This window comes from Brachyhypopomus gauderio, chromosome 6 (genome assembly GCF_052324685.1).
Source record: "Brachyhypopomus gauderio isolate BG-103 chromosome 6, BGAUD_0.2, whole genome shotgun sequence".
NCBI lineage: Eukaryota > Metazoa > Chordata > Actinopteri > Gymnotiformes > Hypopomidae > Brachyhypopomus > Brachyhypopomus gauderio.
Genome location: NC_135216.1, coordinates 10379341 through 10395425, shown reverse-complemented (window position 1 = coordinate 10395425; position 16085 = coordinate 10379341). Strand labels below are relative to the sequence as shown.

The window sequence follows — 16085 nt, the reverse complement described above, 5'->3', positions numbered from 1 at the left end:
AGGAAGAGAGAGAGGGAGAGAGGGAGAGAGAGAGAGAGAGAGAGAGAGAGAGAGAGAGAGAAAAAAAATCTGGAAATGTGACTGAATTGAACTGTTTATTTCTGTTTTATGTGATTGAGTACAAGTAAAAAAGCTGTAATTTATGTTCGTTTTGAGGATCCAAAAACCCGATGACATACCACTGGCACTAACAAGTCATTTAGAATGAATTAAACTACAGTTGATTCATCTTGAAATATGTAATTGAAATTACCCAACATTCTCCAGGCAACAGGCAGAGCCCATAGTTCAAACAGCTTGTAACAAAGCTTTAACAATTTGAACTCAAACTCAACCCAGCCACACACACACACACACACACACACACACAGTTCTGGTTCTCCTGTAGATAATCTTATCCAAAAAGTATGCCATTTGATGAACAGTTGGCCAAAACTCCAAATGATGATTAAAAGATGGTGGCTTGCTGTATTGTTATTTTATTAATGACCTTCCCTTTTATTTTGCTTTGGTATTAACTCAAAAATGGGTCTGAATGCAAAACGTGCTACAGATCCATAAAGTCTACATTTCTCATATTCATATTTCTTCTTTTAATCCTTGTAAAGTCACAGTGGACTGTGAGCAAAATACATCTTTATTGGTGATGCTTAATGTAATCAGAAGTCCCAATTTTATGCAGCTTTCATAAATAAATAATAATAAAAATTATTTAAGTCAAAGAAGTGTATTACATTTTCCACTACTTCAACAAGCATGTTATAGTCAAAAACAAGCGATGGTCCAGTGGTGCCTTAGACAAACCATTTACTTCGCTATGTGATTTCATTACCTGCAGTGAAGAAACAGACTAATCTTGAAAGATTGATGGACGTTAACCAAGATATTTGGAAGTAAATTGGCACTGGAATATGTGATCAAAAACTATCAATTTACATATAATCCTGATCAGTCACCTTTACTTTTTAGAACTTTGTGATCATGTTCGAACCTTGCTGGTCATTCCCCAAGAAAAACTCATGCAAGAATGACTTTATATTATAAAGATATCAAACTCCATGTTCTGGATAATTTTTCTAAACCATTAAGCAATTAATGAGACTATATTGATCATGTAGCTAAAAGTTATGAGGTCTTTTACAATGCAAATCTTTACAACAGCTACTTACAGACAGAAACCAGACACAATTTCTGTCAGCTAATTAATACGAGTCCTGCAGCATTTATGGTAACGGTGACTGGTATTTTGAGTATAATGCCCCAGGCACTTGTAGATCTTGCCTGAAGTCACATATTGCAATATGCGACTCTGGTAACTATACTGGGAAAGACGGAGCAGTCTACAGGTGCCTTTTGAGGTCACAGCGTCAACCACAGCACATAACCAAGGAACAGCATGAAATACATATCAGTACTGGGAAATACTGCCACAATCCAGGTACTGACGATACCACAAAAGGAGTTTAGGTGTTCTCCACAGTTCTATAAACCCACGGTCAACAAGTACGGGTAAGCAATGATATAACAAATCAATACCGAAATTTCACCATGTCAATCTACACACAGGGTCATAACACTTTTGATTTAATATTCTAAACTCATTAAAATCATATCTGATTTTAATATAGACAAGTGCATTATGGTGCAACAGAGAACTCATTTACAAGACTGTCAGCAGGTAATCAATATATAATTAAATTAACTGAAATCTTATGTAAACGATTCTTCATGATGAAACCCAAAGACTTGATTCCATCTCCAGTCATCCATTTTGTTGCATATGTTATTACTAAACTTGGGGTTCCTCGACTCATTCCTTTGGAGGACAAGGATAATTAGCATCTCAATTAAAATACAGTGAGAATCTGAGAAGGGTAATAATTTTGTGATCCCTAAAGCCACCACCCTCTCTCCTGTCCTAGTGGCCAGCTATTGGTGTCCCACCCATGGCTGCTGGAATGTTCACGGTGCAGGCCATTCAAATGTTCAGGATATGGGCTGGAGCCTGATTTATGAGCCATATTGTACTAATGAAAAGTTCTTCATTGGATTGTCAAGAGAGATTCCGGACTTCTGCATCTCAAACCTGAGGAACCGAAAATTCAATGTGAGAAAAGTTTTTTTGCTTAAAAAAAAAAAAAAAAAAAAAAAAAAAAAAAAAGATAGTTGGTATGCAGAGTAAGGGAAAGAGATTTTTTCTCTCTCTCTCACACACACACACACACACACACACACACACACACACACACACACACACACACACACACACACACACACACACACACACACACACACACACACACACAAGAAAAACAAAAGGAACATTCAATATGTTCACAATTACCAGTCGCCTGTTGAAATGGTGTAATACACAGGTGGCTTGTGTGCATCACCAATGGTCACTGCCTCCTCCTGACCACTGGCCCCCATGTTTTTGAAGATGAGCCAGTCTCCCACAGTGAGCTCAGGGAGAAGGCAGCGCTCCACCACCTGGTCCAATGCGTCACAAGAGGGACCCCATAAGCTGCTGGAGAACCCTGGCTCATCTGCTGTATATGATATCTGCAATAAAGAAAAAAAGTTCAACCCCAAGAACTGAAAAAGCTAAACTGATAGACAGTTCTATTTGCGCATGCATGTGTGGACTTACCTTATGTACTGTGGGGGATGGGATGGTGTTTCCCAACAGCTTACCAACGAAAGATCCATAGACACCCTCATTCAGATAGTATAAAAATTCTGGCTCATCATTTGAACTCAGTTTAGCTGAAGGTTTAAGTGGCACAAACAAATGTAAATTAAACCAGAAGACGCACTACATTTGAAGACTTCCGTGGTGGGGTGAGATGGGAATTACAGCGCTCACCCAGAGCCTTGCCATGGAGATCCCTGGCAACGTCTTTCTTGCCAATGACATTTACAGCCAGGGTGAAACAGGAAGACACATAAAATGTTCCAGGCTCAGCAATGATATGCACCCCAGACATAACAGGGAAATTGGCCTCCAAAAATGGTCGAATAGCAGCATGGGTCTGAACAAGAAAAAGAAAGTCAGCACACTTTAACAACACTTCTTTAAATAAGTGTTAAAACTTTACATTGACAGTAAACAGTAAATCAAGGATTTACAAGGACCTGTTTCAACTGAATCTCAGAGGCACTGAATCCACCACCAATATCCAGAATCTCCATGTGAAACCCAAGCTCCTCCTATTGATGAACACATTAAAGGAGGTCAGAACCCTACATAAATACCTGTGAAATGTGGATCAAAATTTACTTGTTTTAAAATGCACAAGAATTTTGCTTAAATTATGATACAAATCAGGTATGCTCAACTGCAACCTGGAGCTCTACAGCCAGAGATTAGAATTGTCTCTAAACTCTGAAGGGATCTCCAGTACAGAAGTTGTGCACTCTTGACTCACCGCCATATCGAATACACAGCGGGCATCAGACAGTGGATTCATATAAACCTGGGGGTCTTTGCACGATGGTACCTGGAATCTGTAGGATTATGCAGATTAACACAAGTAAAACTCTGGGGACGGTTCAGAGCTTATTATTAAATATACGCACATCATAAAGACAACTTACACTACTCCAACCACGTCCATGCCCAGCTCTCTGGCAGTTTCCAGAAGATGCCTGCAGCTCTTCAGGGAGCAACCGAACAACATGCTCGCCTCCTCTGTCTGAGCCTCAGTGGATAACTGCAGAAGGAGCCTGGTAGAAGACAAAGTTAAAAAAAACTCTTAATTTATTATTACTATTCAAAGAATAAGGCTATAAAGCATGAGCATTAAGTTTATACTGACTTGGCATTTGGGTGAGCTCGTGCAATTTTGGAAAGTTCTGCCTCGTTATCACACACCAGGTAGTTGATGCCATTCTTGGCAGCATATTTGATGTGCGAAAGCTGCTTACAAACGCCAGACAAGATGATGTTCTCAGCAGGAACATCATGCTGGAGTACCATAGAGAGATCAGTCTGCAAAGATCAGAAACATCAAAATTACACATACTACATTACACAAACCACAAAAGATTTTTTAAATAGACAATACCAAATGCTACTGAACATGTCACCTTATTTGAACACACAAAACCAACTCCTAGTGCAGCTAAAATCTCGATGACTGCAGGGCTCCGGTTACATTTCAATGGGTAGAAGGGGCGGACCAGAGGCATGGTGCTTTGCCAGACAGCGTGCTGCCGCATTAAGGCCCCAAGGTTGGCCACGACAAATGAATTCTTTTCAGCCTGAGGACAAAGTTACACAGAACAGAGTACGCCAAATTAGGAATCTCAATTAGCCGAGAAAGACATTCCCGTATTAAACTAACCAGCCATTCATTTCAGCAACTTAACTTTGTGTCAAAGCTTATGTAGGTTTTTACTTACCAGAGCCTGTTCATAAATGTGGTTTTCAATGACATCTTCAAGGGTTGTTCCACCCTCAAGCAGTTCAACCATATAGTTTCGTTCATCAGTGAGTCCTTTCATCTCAACCGTAGTCCGCAGATCCGACAATCATAAAGAGAGTTTACTGAGCCTTTGGGGTCCTGTCAATATGCAACAAACTACAAAAAACAACAAAAACAATTGACATTACTACCAAATTTGATATGCAATTACAGTGATGTATTGTATGCTTAATAGTGAGTATTAAAAGTCAATATTTGAAAGGGATATTGGAATTAATTTAGTAGTCCAACAGAATACCACGAAGATGTGAATTTTCACTCTGTTGCTCTCCTCTGTAAACCAGAGAAGTCATCGTTTTCTTTTTTGGTATGAAATCTAAAAAATCCTTACAAGCTTCCAGTGTCATGCTAACAATGAGTTGTATTACTTATATGGTGGATTCAATGTTGTTTTTGTTATAAGTATTCGATGTTGTTTTTGTTATAAGTATTCAATGTTGTTTTTGTTATAAGTATTCAATGTTGTTTTTGTTATAAGTATTCGATGTTGTTTTTGTTATAAGTATTCGATGTTGTTTTTGTTATAAGTATTCAATGTTGTTTTTGTTATAAGTATTCAATGTTGTTTTTGTTATAAGTATTCAATGTTGTTTTTGTTATAAGTATTCAATGTTGTTTTTGTTATAAGTATTCAATGTTGTTTTTGTTATAAGTATTCAATGTTGTTTTTGTTATAAGTATTCAATGTTGTTTTTGTTATAAGTATTCAATGTTGTTTTTGTTATAAGTATTCAATGTTGTTTTTGTTATAAGTATTCGATGTTGTTTTGTTAGAGTATTCAGTGTTTGTGATGCCGTTTTCTATGGCATCAGTATAACCCTAATCATTCAACGTTTAACTGCTATCTTGAGTTAAAATGTGTCATAACTATACTTGGATTGAAATTTCACAAAATAAATTCAGACACAAAGCATTTCTTCCAATTGTGTTACCTTTAAGGATTCAAGAGTAATTTCTCCACCGAGTAGGCTCTAATGCTCTAAATGTACTTATGTTCCAGTTAATGTTTCATGATTATTCCAACCTAACTTGCCCCTTACGTCTTGCTTCTATATGAAAAAACAATACTGATAAATGAAAATAATAGATTGTTGAAATGTGTCTATATAAATGTCTCTTGCTCGAGGACTGTAACTTTTACCATAGTGTATGAACACTGTGATAAAAGAATAAAATAACATGCATTACATTTGTATAAAATGAATTAGGCATGTGCAATTGCCTTATAAATAACAATTACATTATTACGCTTCATGCGGTTGACTTAATGTGCCTACACAGGAAAATACTTATAAATGGAATCACATGACAATCACATGACACTCAGGAAGTACTAAAATGCTCAAATTAATCTAAAATGTTTATAATTCCCCTGGCCATGGACTTTTACTCAAACCTGAAAATGATTAATCCCAACAAACAGAATGACATCAAAGCTTTGCCAAATATCCAACAATAAAAGTCAAAAATGTTTTGATCATGTTATATACTGATAATAGAGAGAAACATATAGCAATAATGTCAAAATAAAGTTAAACTTGGCTGACCATATTTAATGCATGGATGTATTCTAATGTCACTGTTCTATGTGATTAGCTGTGAAGTTCCTATAAGGGTGAACACTCAGGAGACACTCACATGGATAAGTTGGGAGATGGTGCTCTCCCGCTATCAACTAGGATCCCAAGGTGGCTCGGCGTTGAAGTCGAACTGCTCGCGGTAGAGTGCCTCCCCTAGGCCTTCTGGATAGCGTTTATACACTTGCACAGAAAGAGGGGAGCCCTAATAATGCAAAAAAAAATAAATAAATAAAAATAAAAACAGAATTTAGTAAACACCACAATTGAACAAGTTCCAAATAATTGTGATTACAGGTAGGTGGACAAACAACAGAAACATGGATCTTGGATTTCCGAGTCTGTGGTAAAAGTTATTATGTCCTCTTATTTAAAACTCTCAATATTTATATTTAGGTAAAAGTATTTTTTCTGTGAAATGAATTATCAGTGAAAGTGGCAAACCCTTAGTAACGCAGACTAAGAAAACACTTTGTCAATCATAAAAACAGCATAATAAAGTGTCCCACTATAACACATTGCGTAATCAGCTAGAACATCTTGAACTCAACAATGTTTCAACATTTGACGCACGAGGTCCGGCAGCAGTCCCAAAACATTGACAGCTGCTCACCACAATGTAACGGCCAAAAATATAACTTTTAAAACCACACTCAACTCAAACACAAAATACATATATATAACCGTAATGATAGTTTCCCACTTTACCTGTTCGATAATATTTAAAAAAACCACCTTAAACCAGATTACATGTCACAGAGCCGGATTAAGTGAAATGAATCAACATTCAAAATATATTTGCACATACGCCTCGTTTTTGCTTGTATTCAACAATTAGAGCCGCTAAATGTTTTTTAAAAATATATTACGGACACAGGTTGCTGCATTCGGTTATCATGCTTCACATTCATAGCTGCCCTACACACAGCAACGCACTCTCCTCTCCACCAGCACAACAGCAGCCGCCATGTTGTAGCCAGTCGCTCAAAGCAGGGCCAGACCCTTCTTGTGGGGATGGAGTCCACGAAAAAACCGTACTTACGTGAGATAACGGCCTGACAGATTTGGAAAATCGTCTTCTCTTTTTCGGCGGAATTTTTAAAGAGTGGTGGGGACACTGGTATAAGAAAGAAAAGAGGCTGCTTTTGCCATATGCCTGGGTAACGAACGTTTAGAAGTACACGACAGTCCCCCTCCCGTCTCAGCCAAAGGAGAAATGGGTAGACGGAGAACGAGATCAATGAGGTAGTCCGCTGGTCTGTGGGAGTGGCACAATATGGATCCGCCAATAGGCAACGCATTTGTAGAAGACTACAATTCATACCAAATATGCATTTCCGCATGTTTGATAGGACGCGTTGTACGGGTAAATATGGCATTTAGCGTGATGTTAGGATCTGTCAAGGATTGTCTACAAAACTTGGGGAAATTGATCATAATTTGAGGACTGCAGAGGCATTATTTCTTTATATAGCTATTGCTGTTGAGCATGTAGACAGTTGTACAGATATTCAGATATGAATGTGCAGTTATAAGTACAGTAGTTTAACAAATGTGATTACAGAAAATGTGTCATTACAGAAAATTTGAATTTTTATTCATTCAGGAATTACTGTTACAGAGGCTAATCCTATACTTATTTTTAGGGTAATCCATCTCTTTGACCTGAATAGTATACTGCAATATATAATTTAATGTAAACTGAAAATCTGAGTGAATGTTAACTTACCTTAAATAATGAGTCAGAAAAAGTGGATGGAGATATCTATGAACTTGTTACATCAGTAGACATGACCTTTTGGACAATGAGTCAGTTAATAGGTAAGGATATTTATAGAGTGGAAAAAGCAGGCTGTTTGAAGAGTACAGGCAATGTTAATCCTAAGAGGCCTGTAGTGGCTGTTGTGTCTGAATGATTTAACAAAACCTTTATGTGTAGCTGGAAACTTCTTAACAATTAATTTACACGTCTCTTGTGTTTTGAATCAATACTTTATGTGTGTGTGTTTCTAATTATCTGACACCAGTCATAACATTGCTTTTAATTATTGCATCTTAAACGTGAGAAACAAGGTGTTTTTTTTTCCTTTTTGCTCACAGAAACACTGAAGGCCTAATTATCAGGTTAGCTCAAAAAGGTTTTTAAAACATTTGTCTTAAAATGTACATGTAAAATGTGTTTCCTTTTTTAAAATAATGATTAGAATTTCTCCATGGAGTATGGAGGCAATGTGTTTGGAAACATACACAATTCAAACCAATAGTAAACAGAGTGCAGAACACTGTGCCCAGAAAACTGTCCCTCATTGTATTCCCCAAATATTTCTTAAATAAATATTTTAAAGGTTTATGGTTTTTTTTCTTCTGCCAGGCTACATGATGCAGTTCTAAAATCGGCTTTGAATTAGGTTGGATGGCCATCAATAAATAATAAAATTGTGTTATTTAATAAATAATACATTTGTCTTTCACCAGGGTAATATCGTATGACAATGTTACATAATATGACCACACAAGAAACACAATACTTAGGATAGTTTAGTTCATTTACCCTGTAAAACAGGACACAATTAAATTAAAATTAAATAGTTATTTAGCCCGTATGGCACAATGCATTAATCACATATAATTGCAAAAGCTAAAACAATGTCTTAGCTTTGGAATAAATGCAATGTTTTTGGAGTAGCAACAATCCTGAGGATACTGTCAAGATGAGTGATTTGGTGAGAATGCTAAGTTTTTAACAATTTGCAGGCAAAATAAGCCACTAACAGTGACAGTTTTATTTCTATGACTGACAATTTATTACCCTTTAACAACTGGGGACTGGGTGGGGGCACATGATTGTAGATCATCAGATTTATTTGTGGGCTGCAGTGATCTATAATATTTAATAATATTATTTAATTTCAGTGAAGGGCCTCCTACACCCCCCACAGATGTACCACTGTTTTTTAGGACTCTTGAATAAAACTGTTCAAAGATATTTTGTGTAGTCATCTTGCTTTTCTATAGAAGCTGTCAATGTGTTTTTATCCTTTTTGTCAAGGTTATTTTACTCATTTAGTTGATTGCCTTATATTGGAAATTCTTTCTAAATTCATTAACTTGGGCCAGAGAGCATTCTCTTACATGTTGTATTAAGCATGGTATTGCACTTTTGGCAGTAGTAATAATAATAATGATTTCACTTTATATCAATTTCTATTAATAAACAGATCATTGTATTGCTTCTGATCACATTCGTACTGAGCAGTATTGTTGTAGCAAAGCCTGTCATGGTGAAGAACAGATATAGAGCATTAACAAATATTCCTGCAACGATTCCTGCTTACTTTGGTAAATGAAAGTTTGGCTATGTTTATCATGGCTAGCATGCTCCACCAAAGAATTTCAGTTAATTGTCCAAATGGACAAAGCTTATTGCACAAACTCCAGATTTTTTGCCAGGACAAAACATTCACAGCCTAGTGTAAAACACAGAATGGCCATTTCCTCTTTGAAGTATGAGTAATATTTTACATTGGTAATACTCCAACTGTTCATAATTGTACACTGTCCAATGTAAATGTACAGCTTCTTTGTCCCATTTTTATGCAGTGATCTCATTGGAGGGCTTACACAATTATTGTTGTTTAAATCAACATAATGTATTAGTGATGTTATACTGTTTAACACTGGGTTCTGAAAACTCATAACAGCAAAAATCATTCTAATCTCAGGCATTTTTTTATGCTTCAAGATATTCATCTGGGGATCTGAGATTTAATCTGCAGTCACACTGATGCTTAAAAGAACCACATAGTCAGGCCTGCTAGAAACAGTCCCAATAACTCATGGGCTTTTGCCCAATCTGCCAAGAGGCCTTTCAAAATAATGCAGATGACAAACAAAATAACTTTTGTTTAGGCTTTTTGTCCCAACTTTCTGCAAAAACCTTTTTTTTTCTTTAAATCATGAAACCAGAGTCAGTGATTCCAGAGTCATAATGCAGCACTCCCCTGGAGGTCATTTTGAAGCACTAAAGTAAGGTTTCACACACTTGAAGGGCAATGAAAACAAGTTCATTAGAATATTAAAAATTAGGCCAATTCTAACCCAACTGAATAATCTGATTAATCAGTAGAGTAGTTTACATAAACTATATAACTAATATTTGAACTGTTTTATTTTAATAATAATTAGGCATCTTCACGTTTTAATTACTGATTGAAAACTACGTGCCAGCGTTCTTGACAAGTGTCATTTAACAAGATGTGCGTATAGCGTGCCTATACGCGTGTTTGGTAGCTTACCACAAGCATTTTTAGTTATTTGTTTTGGGGTTTCTAATGGTAAAGCTATGGTTATACATTATACCGTCGGTTGATACACAGCGAAAAGCTGCTAGCTGTTGAAGATAACTGTGCACATACAGGTGTGTACATGTCCAGTCACATGCATTAACATCCAAACAGGCTGTTGCGTTACGGTGAGTTGCAGCCGTGAGCGTTACCTACTCAGATCAGATGACTGGTTAAAAAGGTATTATGTGACAGCTAAACGAACACTTCTCGTTTATATTAACGTTTATTCTTTGTTACCTTTTATAGTACGTTAACGGAAGTGTTGTTTATCTATTTGTAGCATGGTTTACTGAAGTGACGATTCTTATGTATTCTGAGGGAAATTCGTGAGTCGTGACGCTAGTGCCATACTAGGTTGGTTTATTATAGGATGTATAGGTGGCATATAGATGGTGTGTAGGCTAGGGGTTAAACACAGTTAGGAACATTGACTGGAGCGTTTTCTACTCCCTGACTGACTTTAATTTGAATTAAATGTTGGTGTTTTGAGAGTTGTATTAACATAATTAAATGACACGCGCGCCGATGAAGCCACAGTCACTGTGATCAGGAAATTTCAGGAAAAAACGGGAAAATACAAACAAAACCTACATAGTAAGTTGGAAAGATTCTTTAATATGTCATTGTTGAGAGGAAAAATATTGTTAAACTCCTGAGACAAGTGTAACAGAAAAATATATCTTCCATTTTTATTGACATGTAGTAATCTCCGTGGCTCGGTGTAATCTTCAACTTGAGATATAATGGCAGAGTTCTGGTTGATTTCTGCTCCTGGAGATAAAACCTGTCAACAAACTTGGGACAAGATGAATGAAGCCACTTCTCACAACTTCCTCTCTACCAACAGCAAATTCACCATTCCTGATCTGAAGGTGAAGAATCTCATTTCTAACTTCTTTCAAGGACTAGCACAGATTATTTTATTCCATGTTGTGAATGTTGTGCTTTCTAAATGTGTTTCTAAATAGGTGGGAACGCTTGATTTCCTTGTAAGCCTGTCAGATAAACTTGCCGAATTGGACACTTTTGTAGAAAGGTTTGGGCTCTATTTCTAAACCCTTGCATGTATAGGTAGGCTATAGGTTGTAAACACTTGAGCTTCTAGTTGGACATTGTATTTTCCTACCCATGTATTTTACACTCCTATAAACTGCAGAACAATGAATATACTGGCATATCCCCTTAAAACACCACCTTCAAATAAGAACTTCCTAAGAAAGCTTGGTAGAAAACGTTTTTCTCAAAGCTTTTAAAAAATTTCCTCAGTGTCGTAAAGAAAGTAGCTCAGTACATGGCTGATATTTTGGAGGATAACCGAGACAAAGTCCAGGAGAACCTTTTGTCCAATGGAGGTAAGTGCCTTTCATATTTTTATATGTTGATTATTATTGTTATATTAGTGTCCTAATCTTGATTGTACTTGTAAATACTATAAACTCATTCTGCCTGTAGGAGGCAGTAGAGTTAAAATACCTGCAGTACAGACATGAGCACTGTTAATAGCAGATGTTTTTTTGATGCAGTTGATTTGACCACTTACATAACAAGGTTCCAGTGGGATAAGGCCAAGTATCCAATCCAACAGTCCATGAAAAACATTTCAGAAACCATCACTAAGGTGAGGGGTTTAGAAATATCCTTGTCATAGCTCAGATGTGCAAACTCCCAGATTGTAATACTCAGATTATAATTCTGAATGGTGTCACTTTCTGATAGCAATGGATTTTAATTAGAAGTTGTCAAAGGTTATTTATAAAACCAGCAGTATATGCACCAAGGCTAAATCTCGTGCCACCCAGCAACTTTGCAGTGATTCTGAAAGTCATGCTTTTTGGCTTAGCACCACAGTAAAATGCATTTTGAGAAAATGCATCTACACGTTCTGTATTAACTCTCACTGGGATTCACTCAACACTTTTCCTTCTAGCAAGTAATTCAGATAGATAATGAACTGAAAGCGAGAGCTTCGGCATACAACAGCATAAACAGTAACTTGCAGAGTCTGGAGAGACAGAATGTGTAAGTAGGCATTTTAATAGGTTTGGGCATGCTAACCAGAAATACTGATTCCTTTAGTTAACACAGACTGGTAGTACATCAGCCTTCATATAAGATCAGGCACGTGCATGTGTTTGCGTGTGTATACCTCAAAAACAAACAAACAAAAATATATGTTTGTTGCTTTAACTGACTCATGCCTAATCTCCCTCGCATCACTAATAATGTCTCTACACTAGGGGGAGTCTTTTGACAAGGAGTTTGGCAGACATTGTAAAGAAAGAGGATTTTGTCATTGACTCTGAATACTTAATTACTCTGCTCGTAGTTGTTCCAAAGTAAGTCCTCTTTCTTTCCTCTTGTATTATTATATTCTTATTGTGTGTTTTTGGTTTATTTAATTTAACCAAATGTGTGAACAGAAAATTCAGTAGGTTATGCAAATTCAGTAGTGATGCAAATATTCCTTCCTGGTGAGTAGAAGTAGTTCACATTAACTACTTCACCATGTTAGATTTGTTTTGAAACACAAGATAGATCTCATTGGGTAGATGGAGATGTAAAAAAAAGAGCATGTTCTAGCGAAATCTGCAATCTGCAATCATTAACTACAAACCCAGGTCCTGATTATCTAGATTTCTACACAAAAAGAATTTAGATTGATCAGACTAATCAGATATCTGATGTATTTGTATCACTGTTATGGCTGTTATGTGTAAATAAATCATTAATCTTACAGAGCAAGTTACCCTGACTGGCAGCAGACCTATGAAATGCTCTCTGAAATGGTAGTTCCACGATCTTCGAAGTAAGTACAGTTATGTGAGGAGGGCACTGAAAGGAACGTTTGGCTATTCCAACATGACCTTGCCTCACATCTCGTTTTCATACAACAGAGAACCCCTCATGTCCCCACAGCTCTATACTTTATATTGACCCACTTTCCTGAAAGCTGCATAGCTCTCAAAAGAGGTCCGAAGTTGTGTTATATAACTTTCTGCATCTGGTCTTTTGTTGGAACCACAAACAGGCTGACCTATGTGATTGGCAGTCCCAGTATCTATGGAAACCAACACCATACAGAGTTAGTAACTAAACAACTGTCTGGGAAGACTAAACAATGTTGATTTTTTTTCCCAAGCAGAATTAGATAAGCACAAATAGATATTATTGTTCAATTTAACATAAGATTTGTCTTTGGTATTTTGTTCCTTTTACCTTGCTGTTTGTGTTTTTGTGATGGATAGATCACAAGGTCAATGTTTCAGCAATACAAATTGTCATTATTTATCCAGTTAATGATGCTTTTATCCAGTTAATGATGCTTTTATCCAGTTAATGTTGTTTTTGGCTACTGTTGACGGTCTATGCTTGTTACTGCTTTTTTCTGTGAAATCAGAATTGTAAATTTGATGCCAGTGCAACCTTTCACTCAGGTGATGTAGTGTATTAATACACAAGAATGCACCGGTCAATTTGTGATGCATTAGACCCCATTTTTCTGAACTTGTCTTCTCTCTTTGCAGTCTGCTCTTTGAAGATCAAGACAGTGGCTTGTTCAGTGTGACTCTGTTTAAAAAGGCCATAGATGACTTCAAACTTAAAGCCAGGGAAACAAAGTGGGTCTTACAAACACTGTAGTACCACATGCACAAATTTGGTTATTTAAATATTCTCTTTTTATATGACTTTAAAGGTGTTAAAATATTCAAAGCCAGTTTGGAAAACCATGACCAAGCCTTAAAATTACAGTAGCCCATTCTTGTTGGTACAGCTTGTTTCTGCAGGGACATGGAGAGACTGACTGCTGTCATTCCTCATGCCAGGTTCATTGTACGTGATTTCCAATATAACGAAGAGAAAATTAAGGCAGATAAAGACAAGATTACTCGGCTCTCTACAGACAAAAAGAAGCAGTTTGTATGATGCCACTTGAATACAAAATCACACGCACATTGAAGGAATAGAGTGCTGCTTGTGCTGTGAACATTAGACTAAATGAAGATTGTTCTAAGCCTGCTTTCACGCTTTCTAGGGCCCTTTGGTTCGGTGGTTGAAAGTGAACTTCAGTGAAGCTTTCACCGCGTGGATCCATACAAAGGCTCTCAGAGTTTTTACAGAGTCTGTTTTGAGGTACGGTAATATATATTAGCTACATTTGCTAGAAAAAGATTAGGACAACTTTTGCATCACCTGGATTTGTGTTAGAACCGATGCTAAAATGTGATCTCATCTAACCTATTTCATAAGTACATTTTAATTTAACAAATAGCATCTTACAGTGCTATATTTGTATTTGCTATGTCATGGCCTAAATGATGATACGATCACATACACACATCCAGCCATATCAAAATTTTTCACAAAACATATAGAGTTCTTTTTTTTTTCCTTCACATCGTGTATCAGTGCATCCATACAAGGATGTAGACGTTAGTCCTCCTTCTCTGGACTGTAGGTATGGTTTACCAGTCAACTTCCAGCCCATGCTTCTGCAGCCCAGCAAGCGGAACGCAAAGAAGCTGCGTGAAGTCCTGCATGAGCTGTACCAACACCTGGACTGCAGTCACTCTCTTCCTGAAGTGAGTCAGCGTGTGCACATGGAGCCTTGTGCTCTAAGAACCCCAACAACATTTTTGCTAATCCCTCCTGCTCTCCCCTATAGGCGTCCATTGATATCCCTGGTCTCAACCTGAACCAGCAGGATTACTATCCTTATGTTTATTACAAGATTGACTGCAACTTTTTTGCTTTTAAATAGAGCAACATCATCATGTTGTCCCTTCTGAAGGAGCTTTAGGGGGCTAAAACAACATATATTCATTTTGTGTTGCAATATTGTTAATCAACCCATGTTTGAGTTGATAATTGTGGTTTTATTTTGAAAATTTCCACAACTAAGAGTCTTCCCCAGAAGGCTTAAAATAGAGGCTGACACTATATGACAGTACATGTGACCAACATATGAAACTCTTAAAATGTTGTTAAAGTTTGTTGAACTCCTACTAACTCCCACCTCATGAGTTTACAAAATGTACCTCTAAAAGAACATTTGCCTCCAGTACTACTCAACTTGAACCACCACCCTCAAGACACAAAGAAGACATGCATCAAAACTCTTCTTTGCCCTGGAACCTAAGAGGTGCAATGACCCTCCACTGGCTGTCCACAGAGCTGAGTCACTAGCTGTCTGCATCCATAGCCTGAAGACTCTTTACTGAGTCACTAAACACTTAAATATGCATTTATATATCATATGTCTGGCTTTATTGCCAGCGTGAAGGTTTCCTAAACAAACATACAAAAAAATCTATAGCTCAAAAATAAAAAACAATTCATTAATTTTATTTTTTTTAAAATAGAGAGCATAAAGTAAAGCATAGTAGAGCATAAAGTCTCAGCCTCTGCTTGTTTAATTGGACGTTTCATAAAAAAATTACATTTCCAGTAGAACGTTGGCATAGAGAATGAGAGTCCTGCAAATATACCTTAAAGATTGTGTTTTTGGGTGAGTTTATAACCTATGTTCCCATATTTCCAGTACCAAGACTGGTACATTGGGTAACGACATCAAACAGAAGATAATCACTATTCTATAGATTATAGTTTGTTGTCGGAGCCCAATGTGTTGTTTGTTATTTTTGAAGTCAGTGAAATTGTGACTTTATGTTGTGAT

The 16085-nt window shown here is 36.9% G+C and overlaps 2 protein-coding genes across 2 annotated transcripts; one reads left to right on the top strand and one right to left on the bottom strand.

Annotated features, from left to right (window-relative positions):
• Positions 1 to 82: 82 nt before the first annotated feature.
• Positions 83 to 7285, bottom strand: azin1b (antizyme inhibitor 1b). Its single transcript, XM_077008585.1, has 12 exons — positions 7108 to 7285; positions 6127 to 6270; positions 4405 to 4583; positions 4090 to 4263; positions 3819 to 3991; positions 3598 to 3726; positions 3429 to 3507; positions 3136 to 3210; positions 2867 to 3032; positions 2651 to 2766; positions 2345 to 2562; positions 83 to 2086 (listed from the first exon to the last, which is right to left on the bottom strand). Exons 3-12 carry the CDS (start codon positions 4504 to 4506, stop codon positions 2011 to 2013), a joined length of 1308 nt encoding a protein of 435 aa, XP_076864700.1. The 5' UTR covers positions 4507 to 4583; positions 6127 to 6270; positions 7108 to 7285; the 3' UTR covers positions 83 to 2010.
• Positions 7286 to 10559: 3274 nt separating this feature from the next.
• atp6v1c1b (ATPase H+ transporting V1 subunit C1b) lies at positions 10560 to 16046 on the top strand. The gene is made up of 13 exons (XM_077008581.1): positions 10560 to 11005; positions 11115 to 11283; positions 11380 to 11447; positions 11678 to 11763; positions 11935 to 12029; positions 12339 to 12430; positions 12649 to 12747; positions 13149 to 13217; positions 13936 to 14028; positions 14236 to 14329; positions 14445 to 14542; positions 14868 to 14991; positions 15075 to 16046. The coding sequence occupies exons 2-13, from the start codon at positions 11155 to 11157 to the stop codon at positions 15168 to 15170; spliced, it is 1143 nt and encodes a 380-aa protein (XP_076864696.1). The 5' UTR covers positions 10560 to 11005; positions 11115 to 11154; the 3' UTR covers positions 15171 to 16046.
• Positions 16047 to 16085: the final 39 nt, after the last annotated feature.